Source organism: Fusarium oxysporum, chromosome 2 (assembly GCF_000149955.1).
Source record: "Fusarium oxysporum f. sp. lycopersici 4287 chromosome 2, whole genome shotgun sequence".
NCBI lineage: Eukaryota > Fungi > Ascomycota > Sordariomycetes > Hypocreales > Nectriaceae > Fusarium > Fusarium oxysporum.
Window position 1 is genome coordinate 594403 of NC_030987.1, and position 21174 is coordinate 615576.

At 49.8% G+C, this 21174-nt stretch overlaps 8 protein-coding genes and 1 non-coding gene across 10 annotated transcripts; 4 read left to right on the forward strand and 5 right to left on the reverse strand.

The window, feature by feature from the left end:
• Positions 1–64: 64 nt before the first annotated feature.
• Positions 65–1061, reverse strand: FOXG_05776 (uncharacterized protein; the record flags this gene model as incomplete). The annotated part of the gene is made up of 2 exons (XM_018384211.1): positions 65–916; positions 966–1061. 2 exons carry the CDS (start codon positions 1059–1061, stop codon positions 65–67), a joined length of 948 nt encoding a protein of 315 aa, XP_018241263.1.
• Positions 1062–2108: 1047 nt separating this feature from the next.
• Positions 2109–2212, forward strand: FOXG_19115. The gene has a single exon. It is a non-coding gene; the product is annotated as a tRNA-Leu (tRNA).
• A 1657-nt stretch (positions 2213–3869) lies between these two features.
• On the forward strand, positions 3870–4123 carry FOXG_05777 (uncharacterized protein; the record flags this gene model as incomplete). Its single annotated transcript, XM_018384212.1, has 2 exons — positions 3870–3907; positions 3961–4123. 2 exons carry the CDS (start codon positions 3870–3872, stop codon positions 4121–4123), a joined length of 201 nt encoding a protein of 66 aa, XP_018241264.1.
• Positions 4124–4671: 548 nt separating this feature from the next.
• Positions 4672–6237, forward strand: FOXG_05778 (uncharacterized protein; the record flags this gene model as incomplete). Its single annotated transcript, XM_018384213.1, has 1 exon — positions 4672–6237. The coding sequence occupies one exon, from the start codon at positions 4672–4674 to the stop codon at positions 6235–6237; it is 1566 nt and encodes a 521-aa protein (XP_018241265.1).
• Positions 6238–6412: 175 nt separating this feature from the next.
• On the forward strand, positions 6413–8734 carry FOXG_05779 (uncharacterized protein). Of its 2 annotated transcripts, XM_018384214.1 has the most exons (4): positions 6413–6731; positions 6778–6887; positions 6936–7954; positions 8009–8734. In XM_018384214.1, exons 1-4 carry the CDS (start codon positions 6597–6599, stop codon positions 8596–8598), a joined length of 1854 nt encoding a protein of 617 aa, XP_018241266.1. In that variant the 5' UTR covers positions 6413–6596; the 3' UTR covers positions 8599–8734. The 2 variants fall into 2 exon arrangements, with proteins under 2 accessions (XP_018241266.1, XP_018241267.1); XM_018384215.1 differs by having other exon boundaries at positions 6778–7954.
• A 465-nt stretch (positions 8735–9199) lies between these two features.
• On the reverse strand, positions 9200–10400 carry FOXG_05780 (uncharacterized protein; the record flags this gene model as incomplete). Its single annotated transcript, XM_018384216.1, has 2 exons — positions 9200–9279; positions 9323–10400. 2 exons carry the CDS (start codon positions 10398–10400, stop codon positions 9200–9202), a joined length of 1158 nt encoding a protein of 385 aa, XP_018241268.1.
• A 14-nt stretch (positions 10401–10414) lies between these two features.
• FOXG_19116 (uncharacterized protein) lies at positions 10415–10822 on the reverse strand (the record flags this gene model as incomplete). Its single annotated transcript, XM_018399302.1, has 2 exons — positions 10415–10512; positions 10597–10822. 2 exons carry the CDS (start codon positions 10820–10822, stop codon positions 10415–10417), a joined length of 324 nt encoding a protein of 107 aa, XP_018241269.1.
• Positions 10823–11671: 849 nt separating this feature from the next.
• On the reverse strand, positions 11672–11764 carry FOXG_05781 (uncharacterized protein; the record flags this gene model as incomplete). Its single annotated transcript, XM_018384217.1, has 1 exon — positions 11672–11764. The coding sequence occupies one exon, from the start codon at positions 11762–11764 to the stop codon at positions 11672–11674; it is 93 nt and encodes a 30-aa protein (XP_018241270.1).
• A 9026-nt stretch (positions 11765–20790) lies between these two features.
• Positions 20791–21000, reverse strand: FOXG_19117 (uncharacterized protein; the record flags this gene model as incomplete). The annotated part of the gene is made up of 1 exon (XM_018399303.1): positions 20791–21000. The coding sequence occupies one exon, from the start codon at positions 20998–21000 to the stop codon at positions 20791–20793; it is 210 nt and encodes a 69-aa protein (XP_018241271.1).
• Between the last annotated feature and the right edge of the window lie 174 nt (positions 21001–21174).

Consider the following 21174-nt stretch of genomic DNA (forward strand, 5'->3'; position numbering starts at 1 on the left):
TATCTATCGCCCCAACGCCATTTCTAAAACCGACCATCCCGTTTTTAAATCGTTATATGAGCACTCATAGAGACTCCTCTTTGTGAATCTCAATGCTTGGTGGTGCGCCTGTGAGGGCCTTGCATTGAGCGTATACCACGAATTGAGCGCCGACGAGACCGCATGTCATGACGATACGAGGTCCCAGTCCAGTCAGAAGTAATCGCTTGGGTCCGAATTCTTTCGCAAGTTGGAACATGCGACTTGTCGCGCCCTGGCTCTTATCACCAGCGCCCTTGTTGATGGCTGATAAGAGAGTATCGGCAGGGTGAGAGAGAATGGCGGCAGCAGCACCGGCGGTGATACCAGATGTAAGCTCTACTCCGGTTGACTCAAGCTGTGTGAGCTTCTGCTTTCGCTCGGGGCCCATTGCGCGGTAGATGACCTCGTTGACGGCCTCATGAACAGAGAATTGGCCAACAGCGAAGGGAATCTGCTTGAACAACAGAGGAACAAAGCCAGAGTAGAAGCCCTTGAAGCCCTCCTCACGCGCCATTCTTGTGAAACCCGAAAGCAAACCATCGGCATATCCCCTCTGCGAAACGAGTCGAATTCGCGTGGCCTCGAGCGGACACAGAAGAATATCAGCAAAGAACTCGGCTGATGCACTGGCAGTGAGATAAACGCCCGTTCGATGATCGACAGCCTTCTCAGGACCTCCAAGCATAGTGATGTACTTCTTCTTGAAGAACTCGTAACCAGCGAACTTGGCACCGCCTTGTACGAGGTAGCCTACTGCAGTGGGGCCGAAGCCAGTCAGTAGCGCTGAAGCACCCTCCTTGGCGACGATGCTGCGACCAGCCGAGAGCATGTTGTATCCCTTCAAGGCATCGTCGACCTGAATTCGTGTCTTTACGACATCAATTGGCGTGACAGCCTGTATCTTGTCAGCTTGCGATTGTGAGCATGCGAAGCATGCGACTTACACCATGAGTAGACGTCGCAGCGAGGGCGCCTGCGCCAAAGAACTTGACGTAATCGCTGATGGTGAAGTTGGGAACTTCCGACTGTTTCGTAGCCATGATGAATGTCGCTCAATTGCTAAATTTGCTGCTCCGAAGCTGTGTTGCGTAGAATGCGCGTTGGATGTGTTTTATGTTTTTCGCTGGAATGATGACGTCGTTGCTCATGTTCCGTAGCTACCGAGGAGCCAAGCTTGATCTTGCAGCCGGTTTTGCCGTCATCGGTCCGCTTTGACGCTTTTGACGTCTTCTAGCTTGCTTTACGAGAATTGCGTCGATAAGGGCAATCATGCAGCTGAGTTTATTATCCATTCTTTATTAAGTAGGATTTTCTTATTTGCAGTCGGTCATCCCGGGCTTCTACAGCCGGTATCTTTTAGCATGCGTCTTTGCTTGACTCCCGTGAGACCCTCCATCGGGGGCCCGGATTTGAGGTGGGGCCATCGGCACCGACATGGCATCGGCTTCAGGATATAAACGCGACAGCGAGTGACATCACATCAGAATCCCGCGGGGTTACCATGGAATTGCGATATCGCTCTTCAGCTGCATTTCCCGTTTTGTTGACATTTGTTGATTGGCCATCCCTCCCTGTGTGCTATTCCCGACTGCTCCGGGCGGCCAATGGATCTGGTCAATGAAGAATGCCTGAAACAGGATGAGATCGCGAACATTTATTTATAGCTGACGCAGAGATAAAACGCAATGGTATCGATTGGACCATATCCGACGTTTAGAGATAACGGGAGCTAAATCGAGAGATGTATTGCCGTTCTGTCAACCAGCTTTAGCCAAGACTGTAAGGTACCTTGGTCGAGACTGAAGCTTTACATTTTCTTTGATCCAATGATCAGTCCTGGTGTTGCACAAACCTGACAAAGGGCGCTGGCTTGCGTACTCCTGGACTGATCATTGGATGGATGCAATGGTGCAACAAACAGACAAGGTAAAAGAGAAGACTCCCTTGTCCCCAGTGCGAGGAAATGTCCTTCATTATTCGAACTCTTTAATATGCCTGCCCGTCTTCGAGAGCACAGAACGGCCTTCTCTCAAGCGTTCTGGTCCAGGCGGCCCTGTTATACGACTTTCTCAAAGGCATAGTTTCAAGGCAAGATGGCCGAGCGGTCTAAGGCGCTGTGTTCAGGTTCGATTCGAACTAGTAACGATTCGCAGTCTCGAAAGGGGCCTGGGTTCGAATCCCAGTCTTGTCATTTTTGCGATTCCTCACTACTAGACCTTTCTTTTTATTTTGATAGAATTGCTGAGTTCTGTCTCCTGTAGGTGAAAACTTTGCCGCGGACAGCTAAATCAAGTGGCATCCTGTTGCCTTATGGCGCAGGCAGTTGTTGTTTTGTACCCAATTGCTCTAATAAGTCGAGAAAAGCTTTTGATTTGAACATATCCTCTTGCCATGGCCTTCCGTAGTCTTCTGACTTTGACAGATTCCCAGAAGCCAATATAGAGGTCCATATGTATTGCCTTTAGATTGCATGGTTTGCTATAGTGTTCCTTCAGACAAGAGAAGGAATGTTGCCGCCTTGTAATCTAGTTCTTTCACTATGCCTCTTTTTTATTCAGAGTAATTCTGTACTCAACATCTCCTCGATTTCGAAAAAACAAAAAGAGCTTCCTGCTCACTCTTGGCTGGCCGCTTCAGTCTTGTGCGTTCGAGGCAGGTTGCAGTGCATGAGAAGACGACTCTGTCCGGAATGCTTAACATCCGAAAGCATCCTCGGCTAACCACGCAATACCTTGGTTTATAGGATATGAAGTAGCATCTAATATCCTTCAAGTTTCTCCTCTCCGGCTATTGAAAGGCGGTTATGTTCGGGCCAAGTCTGTTCGTGATGAAAAGTAGTATCTGATATTGAATGAGACGTAGAAAACATACGATGTTCAAGCTTCGGAGAACAACTTCCAGATCTAAACGCAGAAAACACGGAGATGAATAAAACAACCGTTTCGTCATAGACATGTGAAGTCGTCAATGCATCTCAAGACGAAAACGGCATTCACGACTTATAAAGAACCAGACTGGCCAGATTCAGCAAGTCGGATAGTCCAACGGCAAGCAAACCGACCAATGATACAGCACCTCCTCAAACAATACCCCAAAAGTCATGCGATAATAGATGCTAGACGCGGGGAAGTTGTAAGATTTAGTGTAGCATTACATACAGCCTCGTAAGTTTAGGGTACCTTCTGGAAATGCACCACCGGTCTGGGGAAACTCGAGGCGAGAATATCCCGGATCCCGGAGATGTAAAAGTGAACTCGAGCTGTTTGGCTTCCATCAGCTGGTTCTAGAGTTTGGGGGTGAGGCAACTGACGTAGACAGGTGTTGTCACAAGACTGAGCCTATCGGTGGGCGCCGTGGCTGGGAATCACACGGTTATTGAAGCCTTGGCAGTTTAGCCTTTACACGATAAACACTTCATAATTCACTATGAAACTCGTAAGTGAGTCGATATAGTACTCTTGAAATAATTATAGTGTTTTCACAATTGTATCATACCGGCATTGCAATTGCGCCAAAGCTACGGAGTAGTTCTCCAGAGTTTCGAGTCTGGGGTCGAGTTACAGGCCCCGATAATGCCCGACATGGGTGGCCCGGCTCTTGTCATTGTCACGGCACACCAAACGGTGATCATCGAACCACCGGCAGTCATAACGTGTGATGCTGTAAAGCCAAGGACGGAAAACCAGGAGAAGTAGCATTTTATCGATAATTATATAATGTTCATTCATTTCCTGCTCTGTACCTCATCATCAGCACTCACAATTGAGAACACGACCAAACAAGACACTTTGCAATCAACGCTCCAACAAAAACCACGACATTCAAGCATACAACCAACAACCATCAAAATGCTTCCCGCTGCCACTTCCGCCCACATCGCTCCTAAGTCAGTATCTCCACCTCAACCAATCGCCTGTTTTATACTAACAAAACATCAAGGGTCCTCCCCATCGTCTTGACCGTTGGAGGCGCTACAGTTGCAGGCCGCTCACTGAGCCACTACAACAGGGAGACAACAATTCGGGCGCAACCTACACAACGAACTCAACCTCAACCTCGATCGAGATATTTCGAGCTGGTTCTTGAGTCTGTTTTCGCATAAATACTTTACTTTGCTGGACAAAGGGAATGAATGAATCATGATGGACGGCGCATTTAATTGAGGCATATTTATTAGCCATTTGGAGTTTTTGCTTTACGAATAAATACCTATTCAAATCTCTGCCTTCTACCCAAGTGGTCATTGTCTTGAATCCTTATTAGATCTTTGCAGATCGCATTTAATCTGTACGCCGAATAATAACGCAGTCGTCGGCCAACATAAAGCTCAGTGAAAGTTTGCCGATGTTCTTAAGCTTATTCCTCCAGTAAATCAGCCCCAGATTATTCCCCGAGATAAGAACGGCCGCCAACCTCTAATCAATCATACTCTGTAGGTACAATTCCATCTTTTAGCTCAATCCTACCATTCAACTTCCCAGCATGAACCCAGTATTACTCCATCACGCCAAGCCGGTTTACGGAGAGCGTTCAAGCTAATGTCGGCTTCATGCTTCCCTACTGAGTAATTGAGCGACGATCACGTGCAGACCATGAAGCTATAGATACACTTGCAAACCACGATACTACTCATGCGCTCTTTTTCTCATCATGCCTTTTCTCGCGGCAAGAATCATGTTCAACTACGCTACACTTGCGGCTATGCTTTGGCTGGCTTGTCCGGCATCAGCGAGCTATGCCTTCTACGTTGGCAAGAACCTCACTCAAGATGGGAGTGTTATCGTCGGAGGCACTGGAGAAGAAGTTTCCAGCCATTGGCTTCAGCTCTTCCCGGCGCGTGATCATCCTCCCAACTCGACGATTACTGTTGGCGTCACTAAAGATGCCGTGTACCCGGGAGAGCTCATTCAGATTCCCCAAGTGAACCATACGTTTCGGTACATGAGTATGGAGTACTCTGACTTTGAGGGTTTTCCTGCGCCGTTGACAAATGGCGGTTTGAATGAGAAGGGTGTGACGGTCCGTGATGTCTGGGCTGATAACCGGGATGAGCTACTGGAGATGACGCCGAATCCTCAACGGGGTGTGCAGTATAGCGACTTTGCTCGCATTGTTATGGAGAGAGCTAGCAGTGCTCGTGAGGGCGTTGAAATCATTGGAGACTTGATGGCGAAGTACGGTGAAGCGACTTATGGCGGCAACTCTCATCTCATCGCTGATAAAGATGAGGGCTGGGTTGTCTGGGAGATGGCGGGCGGCAAGAAGCTATGGGCTGCCCAACGTCTTGGTCCGAATGATGTCAAGGTCCTCTACCCAGGCTACATCGAGAACTTCCCCACCGACTTCAAGAACAACCCCGACTATGCTGGATCTGACAACATTGTGTCATTTGCTGTTGAGCAGGGCTGGTGGAACAAGACTTCCGGCAAGCCGTTCAACATCTTCGACGTCTATGGTCCTCAGGATCCTCGATACAAGGCTCGTGATGGAGGCTACAAATTCATGTCGCAGGCAGCTCTGGAAAACGCCACCCTTGCGATGGTTCCTGTGACTGAAGCCAAGATGATGGAGAGAGTTCGAGATCCCCGCATTGCGGATGATGAAGCTGGCTATGGACAAGTCGTCAGTCTCCATGATGGAATCGACCGGGATATGCTACGAATCTGGAACGCGCCAGCGACTTCTGTGGCAGCGCCTTTCGTTCCATGGTGGCTAGGCGTTCAGTCCGTCCCCCCAGAGTTCGGTGAGCATCGATATTTGACGACTGGCGCTTCAAGCAGCTTTCTTAACCCGGACTATCAACTGCAAGAAGCGTCGGAGTTTGCTGGCCGCATATTCAAGCGTGTGCTGTATTACATGTGCTCAGATCCCAACAAATACCACCCCATCGTCACGGAGATGTTTGAGAACTTCGAGAGCGCATCCCGCGTCCAGGTTGAAGGCTGGGTGGAAAAGACAGCCTTGACTATGATCAAGCAAGGAGAAAGAAAAGCGGCACAGAGTTTGTTGACGTATTACTCACATACTCGTGCGGCTGAGGCCCTCGAAGTCGGACATACGTTGAACAATGCTTTGGATGGGTATATCAAGTTGACAGGGAAGTGGCGTGGACCCAAGGGCGATCAGATCAATGATAGTGGTGAGGGTAACGAGACGGTCAATTGTCTTGTCGGATTTGACCCAGATAAGCCTAGATATCTCCAAGGCAACAACTAGATGCTCGGAAATAATTAGTTAGATGGAAATAAATCTTCCGCCTACAAATCCCTCAGCCCAGCGTATCCCGAGTGAAGCAAATCACAAATCCATTGTAGCCGGCAAAAGTGGATCTGTTCCGCCTGTACCACGCCGCATCACCGACCTATCGACCCGCCCCGGATGCATAAAAAGGGTGGGTAGTCCCCCCGAGCTCCCCGATATCACCAAGGTCACTTTGTCGGAAACCAGATCTTGTTTGGTCTCGGACCTCGGAAGCGCCGCCCCGGATTATATAAACCCCGCAGAACCTAGCCTAGCCCAACTTCCCCAGATTCAGCGCGCGCCAACCAGACGCCAAACATTACTCTTCAACTTAGATGGAGTCGGAATTGACTACACGGCCCGCCAAGATGTCGAAACGAAGCTGGTCCGAGGCTGAGAATGGTGAGAATCAGTTTCCGCCGCAGATCTCGAGAAAGGTCAAGGCTTGTACGGCATGTCGAAGACAGAAGGTATGGCGTGCAAGTGGTGTGATGGAGTGATGCTGATGATGAGTAGATTAAATGTCTGATTGATGAGAATGGACCGCCTTGTCGACGATGTGCGGAGAAGGGACTCGGTTGTGTCTTGGGGAAGAATCTGCAGACAATTCTTGATGAGAAATCGCAGTACAGTAACTCCTCTCTTTAACACTTCATCTCTCTGACAGTCTTTAGATTAGTTCAAGACGTCGAGCAAATGCATAATTTCCTCAAACAAGTCGCCGGCAGACTCGACCTGGACTTACCACCACTCCGCTCATCTTCCGGATCTGCAGAAGGACCAAAAGATGAATCACCAAGCCTGTCAAACAAAGGCCATCACGTTCCCTCACGCGACAACTCACCAAAGCTCATGCCAGAAGACGATGATGTTCCATATGCGCCTATCCACTCACTATATACACTCACTAAACTACGCGCTCTTCGGTCACCGGATGATATGAATTCGCAGCAGAATCCAGGTATGGAAGATGTGATAACGAAACGTCTCATATCATTAGCCGACGCAGAACGACTTTTCAACTTTTACCGAAAACGTCTGGATCCGTATATCTATCTCATTGGATGTCCCTATGAGACGATGCAAGAGTGCCGACAAAAGAGCCAATTCCTTCTCGTAGCAGTCCTCACAGTAGCAGCTCTTCATGACTCAACCGCAGATTACATATACCCCGTAATAAGCTCCGAATTCCGCAGACTCTTCGAGACATCAATATTCGAAAGACGCCTAAGCCGCGATTATCTCCGTGCCCTATGCATCGGGTGCTACTGGCTAAGCGATTTGTCATGGATGCTATCAGGCCACGCAATACGAAGAGCAGCTGAATTCGACCTTCATAACAGTTACGACAGAGCTATCGAAAAAGCTAGTACCGAGGATGCGCAGTGTGCGAGGATTTGGTACATACTCTGTGTTTGCGATCAGCAGCTTGCGACGCAGTATGGGAGACCGTCGATAGTGCAGGAAGATCCTTCGACGCAGGGCGCTACGGATTTCTTGCATTGTGCTGTTTCGCATGAAGAGGATAGACGGTTGTTGAGTCAAGTGACTGTTGTGAGCATTTTGAGGAGTATCCGTGAGCTGTTTACTGCGAATAAGGGGAAGCCGATACCAAGGCTGCATTTGAACCATATTTCGCATTTTCGGATACAACTTGATCAGTGGTTCGCTTTCTGGACAGATCAAGTTCAAGGTAACTTATTCAAATCCTTTCTTGCACCAGAATATCAGAGCTAATGTATATCAGAACGCTGGCCTGGCATCGGTGGCTTTCCAAGAAAAGGCATCATCCTCCACTACAACTTCGCCCAACTGTACTTATACTCCCACGTATTCCGCGGTCTCTCCAAAGACGAACACATCCCGCATTACTTCCTCGACTGTGCTCTGAACGGTATAACAGCCGCCACAACGATCATCGACAAATTCGTCAACGACCCCGACGTAGCCCTCGGCATCGTCGGGATGCCATCATACGTTCACTCCATGACAGCATTCGCCTCCATGTTTCTCACAAAAGTCGCGACAAAATATCACGATCTCATCGAACGTGATAAAGTCTACGAACTAATCATGGGATTGGTCCAGCAGTTTCGGTCACAGCCAGCTGGGAAGTGGCATCTGGCGAATCTCATGACTGGTGGGCTTGAGAGGATGGCGCAGACGCTCAAGTTGGAAATTCCAGGGGATATGGGCCCGCCGTTGGGGGTTGAGATGGATCAGAATGTTGATGCAGGGATATCGGGAGTTTCAGGGGTTGATGCTTTTTTCCCTGACTTGCCGGGCGATTTCTTTTTTAACTACGATATGAGTTTCGAGATGTCTGCGCCTTTGTAGAGTCAGGAGTTGTATGTACATGTAACTTATCGTTTGTCAGATCCAGAAGGATTAGAAAGTAAAGCTGCCGAGCCTGGCCACCGAAAGCATTATATACTGAAGAACCCATATGAACCGAATTTATTCTGAACAACAATGAATCAAAATGAGGCAAGAGTGTTAATAGAGGGAGGCGCAAATCAAATCAACTCTCGGGACAATCGAGTCTATGTCATCTATTCGAAATGAAATAATAACAACTTTCCGGAGTCCCCCACAGCAAGACGATTACCACCATACCAAACTTGGCTCAAGTTCTCCAGCATGAATTTCAAGAACCTCTGCCCGTTGTAATATATCCATTCCTCCTCATCAAACAATATCCGTATTTCTTTATCAAAACCTAGTTCAGAAACATCTGACTTGATTCGATAACAATCAATAAACGCCCGACCCGTTAAATAGACGTGTGTCTCGTCTCGAGAAAACGAGATGTCTGAATAGCCTCCATTGCCCGGCTTAGTGACTAGAAACTTGAGGCCGCTTGATTCATCCCAGAGAATGACAGAAGGATTGGGAAATGATCTGGCTGCGACCAAAGTGTTGCTTGTTGAGACTAAACCTAGCACCAGAATCCGAGTGGGAGATTGCTCAAGAGGCAAATGGATCGAGGATCTAGATATTTCATGTTGGAAGAGGCATCTGGGACCATCGCGTGAAGTTGTGGTCCAGATGCAAATAGTACTGAATGAAGCGAGAGCCAGGATAAAACCTTTAGGGGACAGAGCCATCGCCATGACTTGTTCGATAGTCTTCGGATCACTTGCTCGAAAACTGTCCTTTAGGGCCCAGACCTTCAGAGTTGTACCATAAGCCACAGCCAAGTACTCATCGTTTGCAGAAAGCGCAACAGCCATCATCTGCTGCTCCCCAGGCGTCGCGAAGGCAAAATGGCGTTTAAGAGCAGGACCCAACTTCCAGACCTCGAGTGTCCGGAGATTATAGACTGCTGCCGTTCTTCCATTGACCCATGATGCGCTGATCTGACTGGAGCTTAACTCAGGCCTGATGCCCACTGGATCTGGCCCTGAGGCGCTTCGGAGACTTAAACCATCAGAGCAGATACTAAGCTGGGCTTGGATCTTGTACTCAGGATCTTGTGGTGACGACTCTGCGTTGCTGATTTTCCCCATCATCCATATGTAAAACATATTCTTGGCGCATGACATGAGAGACTCGCTGTCTGCCGAGAAGCTAAGTATCTCCAAGTCATCGAGGGCATGGATATGGACTGCCAATTGTCCCTCATACGTCTCGCCCGAGAGATCCCAGAGTTTCAGGCGTGCGTCGTCTTCGGACACTAAGAAATGACCGTTCGGCGAGATGACAACTCTCTTTATGTCCACAAGGTTTTCGATTGTCTCAAGCTCTGCTAATGGACCTTGGGGCACAGTGGCGCTGCGAAGCTTTTCGGTGCCCCATATCTTGAGAGAATCAGGGTATCTCGAGATAATTCTTTCTCCTCCTGGTAGAAAGGCCATGATATCACCATAGTGACTAGCGTATTCTCTAGTCGATCCAACGTTTCTGGTTTGTAGCGAGTGGACATTTATATCGAAACCACTTTGAATGAGAAGGTGTTTCCCATCAGGTGAATATGCAAGACTCTGTGACATGCATTCTTGGTTACAGAAATTGTGGACGCATGACCCAGTCCTGATTTCTATCAATTCAACTGATCCTTTTCCAAAGTTGAGATGCCAGTCCGTAAGTGCCATAGCGATCTGAGAACCGTCCGGAGAGATAGACAGGCTATGGACCATTTCTTGCGTGAATCTCAGTGGTTGGAAGACCTCTCCGGTTTGTAATTCCAGATGTACAATATTTCTGTGAGGGCATAAGGATCAATGGAGACTTCGTTTCCGTTCATAGTTGCTATTACACATGGATAGATGTCAGCAATAGAAAACGCAACTCCCAAGAGTGTGTCAATTCTCGGTTGTAGTGAATAATATGTACTCGCACTCTTTGGTAGAAGGTCATAGGCCAAGACCTTGCCTTCTGGTGATAGAGATAAAAGACCAAGTCCATCTTGAGTCCAAGTCAGAGCAAAAGCCGGATCATCGATGGTGAACTTGTCAACGCGAGCTCCTCTTCCTATATGCCAAAGTTCCATGCGCTGAGAGAAATCGGACCCCTCTAATGCCCAACAGGCAAAGGCGCTAGTTTCACCATCCGGTGACATTGCAAAAGAGTCAATTCCCCTGATTTTTTTTTTTTTTTTTTTTTTTTTTTGGAAGGGCAGCTCTTTCAAACAAGGATTCTAAGGATCTACCACGCCTCGAATATCTTTTATGCCAAGCAGCCGCCTTTCCCAGAACAGCCTTTTAATTACGCTGTCAGTGGGACTGAATACGAGGGCAATGCCATAAGTTTGCAATGGCCTCTCTCGTATAATGTCCCAGTGCGAAAGGGGAAATCGTCTGATATCTTTCAAAAGATGCAGGAGAGTCTGGAAAGATGGAGTATACTGTTTCTGAAGGTCTGTTAGTAACGATCTCAGATCCTGGGAGACGGATAAGTTATCGTGATAGCTACAAATAGGCTACCGATGGCCTTTGAAAAATGTGGTAGCCCGCCCAGGATGGCCATACATTCAGCCCGTTGTAAGAAGTGGTCGTTGAGAAATGACTCTAAGTAATGGGCTTGCAAAGCATTCTCCTGGGCCCTGAGCAAGTGATGCGACCAATGTGATGAGGCGTATTGGAGACCCCGACAGATATACTGATTAATTGTAGTTGGTTCGATATCTGTCTGTAATGTACCTGGGCCTTGTACCTGGCATATGTTCTGGTGAAGTCCTTTCCGAAGACACTCGATACCCTTTTCTGCCAGGTACTTGTGGAGCTCCCTTTCATCGGAACTGAGCCACCTCGTCTTTGAAGATTCTATCTCCAATATAAAATCGTTGAATGACTTGTGAACCACTTTGATTGGGGATGAATAATCCACCGTGGGTTCTATGACAGCGTGGCAAGACCAGAGCCAATGATCAACTGTATCAGTCTCAATGTCCAGGATGTGTCCCAATGCTTCAACCGTCAGGGCTCTTCTGCGAGCGCCAAAGACCCCAGTATCGCTTGGAGTTCACGTTTTTCAAGGCTGGTAAGGCACTCAGGCCTGCCATCTTGACGATCCCGATATACGTACTCAAAAACTGTCGTGTACATTTCATCGACCTGTGTTGTGGAAGGCTTCTCATTCTGTCTGTTCAGCTAGCTATCGAGTCGCCGCTTCGGATGGCTTCCGGGTGTCCCGCCGTGTACGAAACGGAGGAGCGTAGATGCATAAATGAACAGTGGGGATGGGTCCGTTGCTCGTTTTATATCTCCTGAAATTGATCGTTCGTTGGCCTTGTCTCTTCAATCTCCGCCTCATTTCGGATCTTTGCAAACCCACGCTTTAGTATTTCTCCAATATCAGAAGCTGCATCTTCGCAAAAATCTGTGGCCAGTGACAAAGAACGATGCGGTACTTGGTTCATTGCTTTTGCGCACTGGGAGCTCATCACGACTGGTAACGAGAAGGCGAATACGCAAAGTCGTCAGATCTTTTAATCGGTCAAGCAGACCCATTATCTCAGTTGCTCGATCCAAGTTAGCGCACTCATCGAGTGCGTCGATTATGATCAGCCTTAGGGAGCAAGAAAACTTCTGACCCTAAACCAAGGGGCCAGAAGAAAAATACTAGTCTAAAGGTCTACTAAATTTGCCCAAATCCTTTTGTAATTTAGGATAGAGGTCCTGAGTTTTCTGGGCCCCCTTTTGATGTGCTCGTGGATATATGGAGTGTTTATGCTGATAAGAGAATTTCTACCTATATTTATTCTGGATACTTCTATTCTATTTCACAAATCTTCATCTGAAAGTTCACCAGGCAAAGGCATACCACAACCCCCACCTTCACATCCACGTTCATCATAATCAGAATCATAAGCATGATTCACCGTGCTTATGATCCTACAAACTGTGTTTATCCAGCAACACAGGGTCGGGTCCCGATGTATAAGGTCGACCCCAACGCTCTTGAACAAAGCCTCGGGATACTCATCGCAGACATGATCAGCATTGCTTTGAATTTCCTTCAGTTGCGGAAAATCAACAGCCACATTCTTAGCTAAAATGAGCAGATCGTTCTGCATACAGCCATACGGCGTCTGTGTGCGTTCCGAAAGTTCAAGAGATATGATACTCGGCGGAAGGATGTGAACAAGAGACTTGAACACGCAATTTCCCTCGCAACAGGTGGGGTATTTCGGGCCATAAAGAAGGTATGTGTGGAGGAACAGTCTCTTGAGTCGGGTAAATTGCTTTAGGCTGGGCATTTCATGATTCCCTCGGTCACAGTAATGTCTCATGTCAAGGTGCAGAGTCTCGAGACTGGCGTGAAACCTAGGTTTGTCGAGGAGGTTTACAACGCCCACGATGTTAGAGTCGAAGGAAGTGTAGGAGAATGTAGATAGGGTACCAGTGCAGGCTGATAGAAGGTGGCCTAAGGTAGTGGCTTGAACAGCGTTCCGAGATCGAATGTGAAGGTTCCTTAGGCAAGGCATGTTCGGAAACCAGTCTGACGCCGAAGTCACCAAGGTCTCAAGCTCCGGTGTCCAAGCAAGTAAGTTTGGGAGAGAATAATCGGTCTCAAGTGTCTTGAGCGGAATAGAGTTGATACCCAGGACGCCGAGAGTAACAGGTGACACATCGAGTTGCCAACGACGATCTTCCTCAATACCAATGTGATACAGATTCGGGAGGATAGACACCAGAATAGACAGAAGTTGGCCTGCGGCAGTGGGAATAAAGTCGCGCGACCTCATGTTTTTGGGTGGACGTGTCCCTTGAAAAAACGCTCGTTTTATGGTAGACGAACGAGGATCGTGGCGTTTGTCAGAGACATCCTGGGCACTACTTCCAAAGGTGCGTGCACAAGTATCGAAAACTTTTCGGCTTTGATCAAAGTCAAGTGATTCAACCAAGCGGACTTTTAGAAAGACAGTTTTGACAGAGCGAGCCAAGTCCGGCCGAGAGGCGATGGTCTGAAGAAATGGCTCAAGCCGTCGCTCCCACGGATTAGGGGCATCCCAACTGGTGTAATAAGGATCAAACGAATGATGTAAGATCTCTTGGGCAAAGGGACGGAAATATCGCGAGACCAGGCAAAGGTTGTATAGGGTTGTAAAATACTACGCCACCCCATGCACATTGGAGCGGCGATGGGGCGCATGGGGTAGCCTCAGCCGAAGGCCGTGTGTCCGCGGGCCGGGAAGCTATTACTACTACTACGTACTGATCCAGTGCCATGGCCATTCTTGGTATTATATATCATGTAAGGACTCCGTGTAAGAACCTGTCGTTTCCTAAGCTCCTGATCCCTCATCTTCATCTTCATGCCATCCGGGGGAGACCCGTAGACCAGGTGATTACGATCAAATGGCGCATCTAACATCAAACCCTCAAGCGTTTTTACACGAGAGACAGCCACGTAGCTTAAACCGGTCTGAAAGTCCCGGCAGGAGAGATCCGTCACGATCATATCTTCTGTGATGCTTTGTGACTTGTGCACGGTAATAGCGTAGCATACGATCAGGGGAAACTGCGTGCGAGCGCAGAGAGTGGCTCCGATGAGAAAGTCTCTCTCAACTGGGAGAATTGGGACAATCTTTTTGCCATCGGGGGTGGTCAGGAACACCGGTCCGTTGTACTTGTCAAACTCCATCATGATAACACAAGGAGGATCTTGGATGGGGTCAGCCCCGGGTGCCCAGCCGATGTCGTAAACCGTACCGCGAGCGCCGTTGCAGAGGCCAACGGGCTGCCAAAGGTTAGACGTCAGCATCAGACGAGCGCCAATGCATATAGGGATCTGCTTCGCAAGGTTGCCCGCCTTGTCATCAGGGGCAGCAGCCGCACCAGGGCCGACGTTCTTAGCTTTGACCTGGACGACTGGCCGGCCGAGGCGGTCGAGGTGATAGTGGTTATACTCGTTCACCCTATCTTTGGTAGCGTATACTCGCAGGGCGCTGGAAAACCTCGCGACCTCTCGATCGTCTAGTTTTGCCTGCACGCGGGTGGACAGGAGCTTCCAAGACTCCATAGATAGTTGGAGCAGCCGCAGTTCCCCGAGAGCTGTGCGAAACGCCTCCTGGTCGTCGCCGCGCTGCCTCTGAACAACCTTCAAGAATACTGATTTATCGAAGCGCCTATATGCGTTCCTGCCCTTGATCTCTACTCCCTGCACCTCTTTGTCGTAACAAAGCGGCTTCTGTAGCACAGGGGGAAGCTGGAAGAAGTCACCAACCAAGAGGATGTTCAGGCCGCCAAAGAACTCCTCATTCCTGTTCGGGAACGCCTCGCGGAGACGGTCATCGATCCACGATAGCTGACGCAGTCTTAGCATGCTCTTCTCATCGATGATGAGGTACTTGATATCCTTCAGCTTCTTCTGGAGCTGGGTCTTATCAACGGGAGATAGAGGCTTGAAGTCCTTATTGATTGGGAGGTGTAACAGGGAGTGCAAGGTAGTGCCCGATATCTGGTTTCCTGCGACGCCCGTTGGCGCAGCACGCCAAACAGGTGTCCCCCTCCCCCCTGTCGCGGATTGGAGGTGCGCGGAGAGCAGGTTAATGAGGTATGACTTGCCAGTGCCGCCTCCGCCATCCACATGGAGTAGCAACTGAGAGGGATCCTGGGTCAGGAAGTGGCCCATCACCGTATCGTATACTATGCGCTGCTCTGGATTTAGGGAATCGCGAGCCTCCAAGGGCTGATCATCCACATCAAGGTCAAGGGTGTTTTCCGCTTTGCGTTGCTTCCAGTAGTCGCTGTTGAGAATGCCATCATCGGCATACCGCCCAACACGAGGGGTCCAATCGTAATTGATGTCAATGTCTCGGCGGCCGAGGATGTCGATGTCCTCTTCCTCCAGTGGGCGGTCAGGTAGCATGCGGGCGAGTTCATGCCAGTCCTCCTCCGCGATGGGCTCCTCATGGATCTCAAGCTCAAATTCATCCTCCTCTGCCGTCAATTCATCTGTATCTGGTTCCCCATAATGATCGTCCGCATGGGTATCATGGTGCTGTCTGCAGTGCATGTACGCAGCCGTGAAGGAATCGAACCGCTGCCCGCCCACAACGAGCAACTCTTCTGGAGAGCGATGTGGATGAACCATCATCAATTTAACACGGCAGAAGTCGTTAAACTGGGAAGAGGCCTCCATAGACTTGTATCGAGGGAAGTAAGACAGGACTCTCTTCTTCGCGTGAGCAGCGAGTCTCCTCCACGTGTTGAGATTGTACGATTGCAGGTATTCGAGATAGGTTATATCCTCATGCTGGTCCTTTCTCTCTAGATATTTCCTGTAGCTGCCGATGGCCTCGTTGACATCTCCGTCCACACGATACGAACGTGCCTGTCGCTCCAACGGACGGCAGTCCACGGTGACAACCATACGGGTGCCTTCTTGCAGCGGAATGTTAAGCAGCAGATGGGAAATCTCCTGCGCCGAGTAATCTCTCTCGGCAATCAGCTTGTTCATCAGGCGAGAGGAGAAGGACAACAGGGGCTGAACGTGCGATGTGTGAGGCAAGACCTGGTCTGCAAGCCTGGCGAAAGACTCGGTCTTCTTCTCAGATTTACTGCAATACTTCGCAGCGTACGTAATAACCGCCTGTAAGCTGGTGCAAGGAGATATGTCGATATTGGCTAGCCAGCCTAGGATAATCGCAGGATTGAAGTTATTCATGAGGCTGTCATTCCGGGCCGCCTCAAAGACATAGTACGACCTGCCTTCCTTCCTGATCACTGCGGCCAGCTCCCGCAAGGCACGAGGGAAGTCAAAACGACACTCCCTCTCTGGATTGGCAACGTTTGCCGCCTCGATATCCGCAGCGGCACCTTCCATGTCCCTCGCCAGATCACCGGTTCTCTTCCTCACGCGCAAGCAGTACGTGGTATTGCACTTGTGGCGCTGGCAGCGGTTGACGATTTGTGAGAGCCGCAGGAATGTCATCTCTATGCTCAGGGGATCCACGCTCAGGGGATCCACGCTCAGGGGATTACCCTCACCCTGAGGCATAGTCCTACTCGGCTCAGGGTTAATGGCAGTGACGTGGAATCCCCATGTGCGTGCAAATACATCACGAGCCGCTTCGTCCTCCATGTCGGCCCCTGGACAATTATCCATCCAGTACAGGCCGTGGTTGTGTGGGCTACCACGGCCTTGCCATTCGTACCGATCCCAGTAATCTGTGATGCTGAACTTCTTACTTAGCACGATATCCCGAAAGAGGGTGTATCGGCGGTAGAAGTGGAAAGCAGCAATGTGAGGGTTCTGCCGCAATAGGCGGCGCGATAGAGCCATCCTCTCCGGCTCGGTGGCGGCTAGCCAGTCGTCATACTGGGGCATGTGCTGGTAGAGACTCCGCCAGTGTAAATCTGCCGGGCTAAACGTGATGAATGCACCAGGACAACCAAGGTTATAGGCATAGGCCTCGAGGTCCTGCCTCTTTTTGTTCCAGAATGGACGCGTACCGCGAATAGACACCGCATGCCTTGTGATCGAGTTGATCAGCGCCTGCGCCTCGGGGTCCTCGCTGTGTTCCAGCGCCTGAATAAGTTGCTCTCGCGTCAGCGGCTGCTGTCTCCCATCATGTTGCTTCACGAAGAATCTGGACCGCCCTCGTGCTTGTGACCGCATTAGCGTGTTGAAGGCGACGAAGCGGAAGGTCGGGTGGCGTGCAAAACGCCCGTCGTGCCAGCGCATCGCGTGCTCGACGTAATCCTTGTAATCAATGGAGCGCAATCGAGGTTCAACAAAGTCGGCTCTACCGTCAGGAAAGAGGCAGGGAAACGCCAAGGAGAGTAGGGCATGAGAGCGATTGAACTCATTAATGGGTGTGTGTCGTATATTCGGGAGCTGCAGCTCGTGTTGCGCCTGCGCCTGGAAGCTTGTGGAAAGCTCTGAATCAGCTTCCGACTCTCCGGCGAGAATAGACCGCAGAGCATCGAGCTCCGTGTCCTTTGCCAACATGTCTGGCACTGCAGCCTCGTCCTCCAGGTCAGGCTCTGCCTCCTGATCTTCCTCGGGTCCAACATCCGCAGCCTCCACCTGACTCTGGGGGATGGCATCCAGGACATTGCCATCTTGGGGCAATTGATTTAGCCTCTCTTCGTCGATGACGACGCATCGATACCCAGGATGATGGCGCCGGAGGTAGTCTAGCCATATGACAACCGGCTGGCGGCGGACACGGAACTGGCGGGTGAATTGCCGACTAAGAATTGCGTGGGACGACGTATTGGCAGGACGTAGTAATACAATGTTCAACTCCTGCGGCAGAAGCGGGAGCTGGTTGTACACTAAGCCAACCTCACGGAGAAAGTGAACTACGTGCCCCCGATACTTGTACTGCTGCCCTCGCACAAGCATAATGTTCACGTGGACGTGAACACGAGCAATCAAAGACTCTTCGGTAGGCGTAAGCTGGGGCAACCGGGCCGGTACAGGGCCAAAGTCGAGCTGATTATCCGCAGAGAAGAAGTACGGCTCGTCGGGGTGGCGTTTCTCATCTTTTCGATAACAACGCGCACAAATGCCATCGCAATCGATCTTCATCTGGAACCAACACTCCCGGCATCGACCGCAAAACTGCATTTGGTCATTGTCCAGCTTTGTCCAGAACTCGCGGAGGATTGCCTTATCGCGACCAGTCAAGGCGCAAGCCTCAAGGTCGCCATTCCACACCGGATCTTGCGCATGAAAGACCGCCGATTCTTCAGGTGGAATTATCACTGGACTCCGAATACGCCGTGGCGGCATCGACGATCGAGTTTGCCTTCGAGATTTTCTTGGCCGCCCTCCTGTACCAGGGGCAGGACCACGGCGACCACGCCTTAGCTGTGCGGAAGGCTGCCGCAAGCGATGGCGAAGAGGGCTTCCATCCACGCAATCATTATCGTCGTTCTCGTCTTCGTCCCCTAGATCGGAATCAGACTCTACCCCTAATTGTTTGAGGTACCTCCGTGGTCGATCAGGTGAAAGCAGCAAGTTGAAATAGTCATCGGCGTCAATATCAGATTCAGAGAACTGTCCCCTGTCATCCCCTTCCTTGATTATCCCATCCCCATCTAGAAACCCACTCGGTCGTAGTTGATCTTGACTCCCATCTACGTTCCGTGGTTAGCCTGAACAAACTACTGGGGCCACAGAACAAGGATACCTTCTCCAGGACCCTCAAAATCTTCCAAGAAGCCAAGTTGAGATATTGTGGGAGTCAGTGACACAGTCTCCCCTGCACGGCGTCGTGAACGATGGTCGCGCTGGATAACAGCCAGCTTGGCCCTCGCCCCAGCCTTCAAGGAATCATCTTGCGAGTCCTTCCCCCCCTTGTGGAACCTGGTGGCCAAGTAAGGGTAATCCACACCAGGTGTGCTGCTTCGAAGAGTAGATGGATCAGAATGTGAGACGAGTGGATGGGTCGTTGGCTGCACAGGCGGTGACGGAGCTAGAGCCCGGAAGAGCCGCGAGCTTTGTTGGGTTGGTGGAATTGGCGTCCCTAGCACTACGTGCGGCTGGCTAATTGACTCTCCGAATAAACTCCTAGCTGTATGAAGTTGCCGTAGCTTCTCTGGCGATGTAGGCTGGGTTCCGGATCTCTCGTTGGGAGGCGATAGGCCAGCATCTCCTTCGGTTCTCTTCGTGGCAGGTCTGCCAGGTGAGGATGGACGAAGTGCAATGTTCCGCAGCGTCTGGAGCACGACTTTGGATCTAGAATGCTTCATTTGATGAGGGTTAAGAGACTTATAGACGAGGAAGGCAGAACTTACATGAGAAACGCGCTGGTTACGGCAGTCTATGCATTGCTTAGTTTGCCCAGCAGACTGCCTCTTTGCTCTGAAGGCACTCTCCGGTCTCTCCTCCCCACAACGAGCACAAACAACGAAGAGTAAATCAGTAGAGAGCTCTTCGGGGTTGAGACCGATATCCATTACTCAATCAACGAGGCCATATCGAGACCTGTCGAATTGGGGAGATGAATTGAACGCGTGGTACTGGCACAGTACTGAGTAAACAAACAATTCCAAATGGACGCAAGCTGCCGGCACTCCGCGTGAGCCTTTCAGGGGCCAGCACCGATTGGCCCCACTCTTTTGGTGCCATCAGCCAGTTGCGCGTTCTTTCGCGGCTGGCCATACAAAATCTGGACCAATCAGATTCCGAGAAACTTATTTATCCCTGTCTGCACCAAACCCTCATTACTCGGGAAAACTTATGAATTAATGTAGAGTCAGCCTTCGGCTGAATTATCCTGAACTCTCTTTGACTCCGGTGGGGCCCCAAAAGGCCACTGATACTCGTTGCAGCAGTGGGGACAAAAATATGAAAATATGGAGCGCAGAATCTCGGGAGAAAGTTTTGAGAAGTAGTCCGTTGTGGACTTTTGGAGTCGAGTTCTGGCCATCCTTTGCAGGGCGGGTTGTGAATGAGAGAATGCCGGGCGATGGTGGATGGAAGCTAGGACAGAAGAGGCGGGGCGGAGGTTAAATAAGGTTACTGGGCACTTAGGCTGCTACAGGGCTGTCTGCCTATAATAGGCACAGTCCAATGGTGTGACTGGATGGAAAGTTGAAACGCTCCCCACTAAAGTCTGCTCTTGCTTGTTACCTATGGCGCCTATGATCCTTACCTTAGGTAGGCACAGGCAGCAGGTGACAAAAACGAAAAGAAATGGTTTCATTGGCCAACCTGTCCTCTTGACCTGCTGGGAGGCAAAGAGCTGACATAAATGTGACCTTTCACCACGCAAAGATCTTGACCAGCTCAAGACAAATAGCTCTACCGCCCATTGAAACCACTATTTATAATACTAAGTTCTCTGTGCTGATATAAGCTCTCAGCCACAAGTCTCAACTGCTATAACACACCTAAGAATTGATCACTGCTCAGTCGTCACTAGTAGCTAATTTACAGAAAGAATCAAGTAGAGGCCAGTACGAGGACCTTTCATTCCCTCAACATCCGACTCCCCAATCGGCATTTTCAATCTATTTCGCTGAGAGTCCAGTACAGATCAAGACACTACCGCTGCAGCTTAAGTCTTTTCCGACTTCGGACTAAGCATGAGATCAAAGGTTAAGGAAACCGATCAATGTCCAAAGCTTATAAGACAAACCTTTTGATAACTTTCTTCTTCACCAGCTGGGCCAACAAATCCTTAGGCTCCTCAAGGAAAGCAGTGAGGATAATGTTGGCACCGACCTCTTCATAGGCAAAATTGCCGGAGCCGTATATCTCAGAGAGGGCATCGTGTAAGACAACGCCATCTTTTACTAGCCCTCGTGGGGTTTTATGCTCCCAGGAATACGCCATGGGCGTTTCACTCAATCTTGTAGGTTTCAATATCTGCTATATGTTACCGTCGGAAAGTTCAGAAACTGGCAGTGCTTGACTTGGCGAATTCTAGTTACTTTCTATCCACCAGTTAAAACGGAAGTAAGAAAGAAAAGATCCAAGTATTTTATAGTAGCGAGAAGTTCCTGAATC